The sequence below is a fragment of the Colobus angolensis genome, unplaced genomic scaffold, assembly GCF_000951035.1.
Source record: "Colobus angolensis palliatus isolate OR3802 unplaced genomic scaffold, Cang.pa_1.0 Scaffold310, whole genome shotgun sequence".
Taxonomy (NCBI): Eukaryota; Metazoa; Chordata; class Mammalia; order Primates; family Cercopithecidae; genus Colobus; species Colobus angolensis.
The window spans coordinates 3,450,751-3,456,750 of NW_012116378.1; the positions used below are offsets into that span (position 1 = coordinate 3,450,751).

Below are 6,000 nucleotides of genomic sequence, written 5' to 3' on the forward strand. Positions count from 1 at the left end.
CAAAAAAAAAAACAAACAAAAAAACTCACCCGAATGAAAAGGAAACTGCTGTTTGGCTTCTCCTGTGTGGGCATCCCAAATTATTGTGGTCTGTGCTCGGCAAACAAAGGAAAGAGTTAGTAACTCTTCTCGCAGTTTTCTCTGGAAACATTGATCATCCAAGAAAAGACAGTCAGCCCTTCTCCTTATAAATCCGCACTGTCCGATAGAGATAGAGAGTGAGCCTTATGGGCTAGTTTCAATTTTCTAGGATCCACAATTAAGAAGAAAGAAACTGGTAAAATTCATTAGCAATCTATTATATTTAACTCCAGTATGCCCCTAAATATTACCATTTCAACATGTAATCAGTATCAAAACCTTGCTGGGATATTTGCCTTCTTTTTCTCCCATACCACATCATTAAAATACAGCATGTTTCAAACTTAGCAATCTGGATAGCCATGCTTGATGAACCCATCAGCCACATATGCGGGCATCTCCCTTAACTCATTTATGCCTGAGGTTGCAATTTTTTGAATTCTTGCAATCAGACCTTGGCAATGACCCTGAGCAGTAGGATATAAATAACTCCCACATGCTTAGCATTCCGACAATGGAACACTAGGCATAAAAGGGTTTAAGGACAGAGCATCCCTAACCAATACGTGCAAGAACTACCAAAATTGGTAGGAATTCCTCCTCATCCCCAAATGCCAAAAACTGTTGAAAAACCTGGAACAAAGCATCTCTAAAGATCTTTGTGGCATTTTTCCAAGTGAAGGGCTGCAGAAACAAGCATTTCTAAAAATGCCTCTGCTCATCCCTCCATGAACCAGGGACACTAGACATGGCAGAGCCATTGGCTTGCACTGGGGCCAGGCACCAATGTATTGGTCTAACAGTAAGTAGAAAGGTGAGTTCTCCCTTGGAAAACAAAGGAAATCATGAATTTTTTATTAATTTACTGATGCTAGGAAGATACTTAGAAAACCAGCTCAATGAATAGCATTGGAGTTACATCTTCATCAACTGGAATTTTCAACTTAATTGGAAACTTTACACCTCTCTGTTGGTGACACTCAGTCAAGATTTTGCTTTAAGAAGAAAGAGTTCTATTTTGTGTTGACTGTGGACATTTTCAGAGGAAAGCAAGCAGTGACTGTCTTTGAAACTTGGTACTCCTGGGTTTTGGATCAGTTCTAGACCAATTAACATTTCTTTGGTGGGGTGTAACTCTTCTTAATTTAGCCACGCAAAAACAAATCTAACACTGCAGAGAATATATAAACTCACAGTTCTGATACCATTTCACATATTACATCAGTGACTGGGTCTCTTAGTTGATATTTATGTTAAATATACATTGGACAAAAGAAAACAGTTATGCAAACATCTGAAGAATGTGACATACATTTTAGTCACTCTGTGTTGGTCAACACCAGCATGCCCAAAGTTACATTTTCTCCCCGAGGGTTAGGTACAAGGACATTACTCTCACTCTTGCTGTGGTTGACTAAGTAATGATAGCGGATCGCACCCAGCCCAAGAGACTAACATCATTCCACATATGCATTTTCACTGATCACATAGTCCATCACCTGGTGGAGTTAAGACTGATAGTCAGTGAGAAAAGCAATCACGAATGTTAACAGTCTCCAGGTAGGAAGGAGGCCGGCTATTTAACAAACAGCTATTTAGAATTCTACGGAAGTTAAAGGGCAGTAGTTACCGGTGACCAGGGCCTGAGTTCCCATCCCTCTGCACTCTGCACCAGCTGTGTGTCCCTAGGCAAACTAATAACCCTCTCTGGGCCTCCAGTTCATCCTCTATAGAATGGGAGTGATCCTACTCGTGCCTGCCTCCTATCTTGGCAGTACTGGATGGGTTAACACACGCAGTAGTGAAGTGCTTGATAAAGAAAAGTGCTGTCATTTTCATGAGTTATTTTAATAACTCAAGCAGCAATTACTGAGAGCCTACTGAATGCACAGCAAAGTGCTGCATATGCATGTTACTTGAATTAGAACATCTTGGCAAAAATCCGATAGCAGCTACATAAGAACGTTTATGTGTCAACCACAGCAACTCAGCTTTTAAAATATCATAAACCAGGCTACTAAGTCTGAAAGAAAGGTTTCTTGGCTTAAAAGAGAGAGAGCAATTATGAATGAATGATTTGTTGACCTAGCTATACCCTAGTGCAGGACTTGGCAAACTTTTTCTGTTAAGGGCCAGGTAGTAGGAATTTCAGGCTTTGAGGGCCATCCGGTCTCCCTTGCAACTGCTCATCTTGCCACTGTAGCATGAAAGCAACCAAGGAGAAGTCTCAACAAAGGGGTGTGGTTGTGTCCCAATACAACTTTATTTAAATTAAAAATCAGGTGAGGAGCCAGGCTTGGCCTGTGTGGGCCACAGTTTGCCAAATGCAATTATTTAATTTAGCAATTTCTCCAAAAGTGGGATGATGTTCAGAGGTCAAGTCTATCATTTTATTTATTTGAGACAAAGTTTTGCTCTTCTTGCCCAGGCTGGAGTGCAATGGCACGATCTTGGCTCACCGCAACCTCCACATCCCGGGTTCAAATGATTCTCCTGACTCAGCCTCCCGAGTAGCTGGGATTACAGGCAGGCACCACCACACCTGACTAATTTTGTATTTTTAGTAGAGATGGGGTTTCTCCATGTTGGTCAGGCTGGTCTCGAACTCCCGACCTCAGGTGATCTGCCTGCCTTGGCCTCCCAAAGTGCTGGGATTACAGGCAAGAGCCACTGCGCCCAGCCAAGTCTATCATTTTATAATAACTTTCAGAACTAGAAAGAATAGAAAGCTCTGACTTAGTAAGGTTTTTTGTTTTGTTTTGTTTTGAGACAGAGTCTCACTCTTCTTCCAGATCCAGGCTGGAGTGCAGAGATGCAATCTCGGCTCACTGCAACCTCCTCTGCCTCCCTGGTTCAAGAGATTCTCGTGCCTCAGTCTCCAAGTGTCTGGGATTACAGGTGCCTGACACCATGCCCGGTTAAGTTTTGCGTTTTTAGTAGAGGCTGGGTTTCACCATGTTGGCCAGGCTGGTCTCGAACTTCAAGACTTAGTAAGTTTTCAAGTTATCCTGAAATCATCACAAAATGCAAAGGTTTGTGGAGGCCCGAGCATCCAGTATTCAGGCAATGTTTCCATTTGTTGTAGAAACACAAACTGATGTGAAAACACATTTTTTTTTTTTTCAATTCTAGATAATACGCTTCTTTTCCAAAGCCATGACTTAGAATTCCTGCTGAGTCTCGGGAAGGCACAACTGTTCCACGAAGGCTGTCTGGAGTCATGACTGCAGCCAGCCCTGTCGCTGGACAAGTGAGGGAAGTGAAATGCATAGAGGCTGAGGTTTCTGGCTGAATCAGACTCAGGCCTGGGATGAAGTCTGCATCTCCTTACTCTTTGCCCTTGGGTTCCCACCCCATTGATGGGTTTTAAATGCACCTGGAGTTAACGCCACCGTGTCTCCCTGCAGCCCTGCACAGGTGCAGAGCAAGCCAATTCTAAACTCACTCTGTGGGCCATCGGGAGAGTGTGCCCTTGTAGCCAGGTTGCTTGACTGCTGCTCAGAGAAATCTGGAGTCTATGGTGGGAAGCAGCAGTTTATCAAACGAGGAAAGCTGAAGCCTGAAGAACACACACAGCCTGTGCTACTCGCCCCTCAGTGGGTGAAAGTTCACGCGGGCCACACCCCATACCAAGTGGCTCCTTCCAGCAACCGACAAATGCAGTGTGGAGATTTTCCTCTCTACCACTGAACCATGTACCTCAAATAAAAGGAAGCTTTGCACAAGGGTCTGCAGGACAGAATATATTAAGACATGATGTGTTACAAATTAACAGAAAGATCAAAACCACAAAAACAAAGCCTAAACAAATCCTTTTCGTTTCTTAAGGGGAAATACAAAGCCTAAGAGTTCCAAGAAACCACGACGTTATTTTGAGATTAAAAATATATAACCAGCTGTAGATCAAAGGGATATATTTTACGCTAATACTCACTTTGTCTACACCAGCACTCAAAATGTAATTCCCCTTTCTGTTCCATTTCAAGGCAAAGATGGGGCCTTTATGTTGGCCTAAGGTGCTGGCCAGGTTACCTGTTAGTAAAAAGAAACATGTTGACTGCAATGTCACGGTCTGTTCACTCAAGGGTTAAGTTCGGCAACTCCTCTTACCCGACCTCAGCATGAGGGACACAGAACTCACCATCTTCTGTCCATATTCTTGCAAAACCGTCATATGAACCTGTAGCCAAGAGTGTTCCATTGGTCTGAGGGCCAGAAAGAGACAGAAACACACAAAAACGACTTAGGAGTGGCAGCACCAAAGCAGCTCAAAGAGCCTCTCCCAGGATCCCGCTACACTGGAACCATTTGCCACTGTGTGTTCTTTAATGACAGAATTAAAAATGTCATGCTGAAAGTTATCGTGAAACCTTGTAGAAAATAAAAAGCAGCCAAACTGTGTGCATCCCATGTGTCAATGCACAGAATACCTGGTGCTGAAATCCCAAGGTGGAGAGTCACCTTTCCTGGGCTGCACATCGTATCTCTCCAGGAGAACTACCTCGGGGGCTCCCAGCCTACCTTCCCGCCACGAGGTCACAGGCTCATTTTGCTACGGCATGCTCACATGCAAAGATACGGCTACCGAACACACAGCTCGCTGCCTGTCAAATGCAGCCTTGTTAATACCTCTTAGAAGCCAAGACTGGCCGGGGGCAGTGGCTCATGCCTGTAATCCCAGCACTTTGGGAGGCCGAGGCAGGAGGATCACATTGGGTCAGGAGTACGAGAGCAGCCTGGCTGACATGGTGAAACCCCATCCCCACCAAAAATACAAAAATTAGCCAGGTGTGGTGGCGTGAGCCTGTTAACCCCAGCTATTTGGGAGGCTGAGGCAAGAGAATCGCTTGAACCCAGGAGGCAGAAGTTGCAGTGAGCTGAGATCACACCACTGCATTCCAGTCTGGGCAACAGAGCAAGACTCTGTCTCAAAACAAGAAAGCCCACACAAAAAAAGAAGCGAAGAGCACCTCTCTGGCAGCCCATTAGAGTGGGGCTGAGCACACGGGACCACCTGCCTCCTATGTCTGCATGAGCTCCATCGCTGCAGTCCTCCCCTGGTGGCTGGCTGATTTTACCAATTTCAAAGTGCCCAGGGGGTGGAAGATGCTTACATTCCAGTCCAGTGAGGTGACATCTTTGTTACTGGGGACGTCGTGGCCCCCTTCTCGTATACAGTGCCTCAACACGAGCTGGGTGGAGCCCCCGCTGCTATTCTCATTCAGGTTCCATATCCTTGCAGTTGAGTCTCCGGATCTGCAGAAGAAAAACACAGGAGCCTCTGGCGTTTGGTTCAAACGGGATAAGAAGCTCTCCACAGCTTACTCTCTGGCCAGATGGCGTTGTCGGCCGTGCTCTTCTGTCTTTTTCATACCTCTGGATCCCTGTTTCCCTCCTTGCCATCTTTGCATTTGGTAATTTTAAATGCTGTTGTGTTCCTCATCACCACATGAAGAAAAGGACTTGGAACTACGGCTTCTCCACAATAGGAGACATGTAGAGAAGTGGCTCATGGAGCCACCCATTCCTCGGTCTGCCCACACTGGGGTAAGAAGGGGAGTGTGTGTTCCTTAAGGCAGAACTCCAGAGAAGAGCAAGCAGCCCGCATCTCCCATCTCCCCAACTTTGGAGCGCCCCCATCCTGACATCCTTACCCGGAAGCTAGCAAATCACTGACAGGATTCCAGGCACAAATGAACACCTCGGACTCATGGCCCCGAAGGACTGTGGCTTTGCTGGATGGAATCTCAACCTCTCCATCTACTTCCATTGGCTTCGCGTGATTATCTGTTACAGGAAACACAAAGAGACAAATGGCTTACCAATACAAGAGAAACACACTTAAAGGGCGCTTTTGTTTCCAGAAATATTTGTTTTTATGTACTAAGTAATACTACCTCTGATGATCCCTTTTGTTTT

At 45.2% G+C, this 6,000-nt stretch overlaps 1 protein-coding gene across 3 annotated transcripts in view; it reads right to left on the reverse strand.

Moving 5' to 3' along the window:
• TBL1X (transducin (beta)-like 1X-linked) overlaps positions 1-6,000 on the reverse strand; it is a 260,115-nt gene that overhangs the window by 22,158 nt on the left and 231,957 nt on the right. For all 3 annotated transcript variants that reach the window (XM_011950906.1, XM_011950905.1, XM_011950907.1), the window contains 5 exons: positions 5,736-5,868; positions 5,196-5,337; positions 4,223-4,286; positions 4,016-4,113; positions 30-90 (listed from right to left, as the gene is read on the reverse strand). In XM_011950906.1, the coding sequence (XP_011806296.1) occupies positions 30-90; positions 4,016-4,113; positions 4,223-4,286; positions 5,196-5,337; positions 5,736-5,868 (498 nt within the window). The remainder of the gene's footprint in view (positions 1-29; positions 91-4,015; positions 4,114-4,222; positions 4,287-5,195; positions 5,338-5,735; positions 5,869-6,000) is intronic.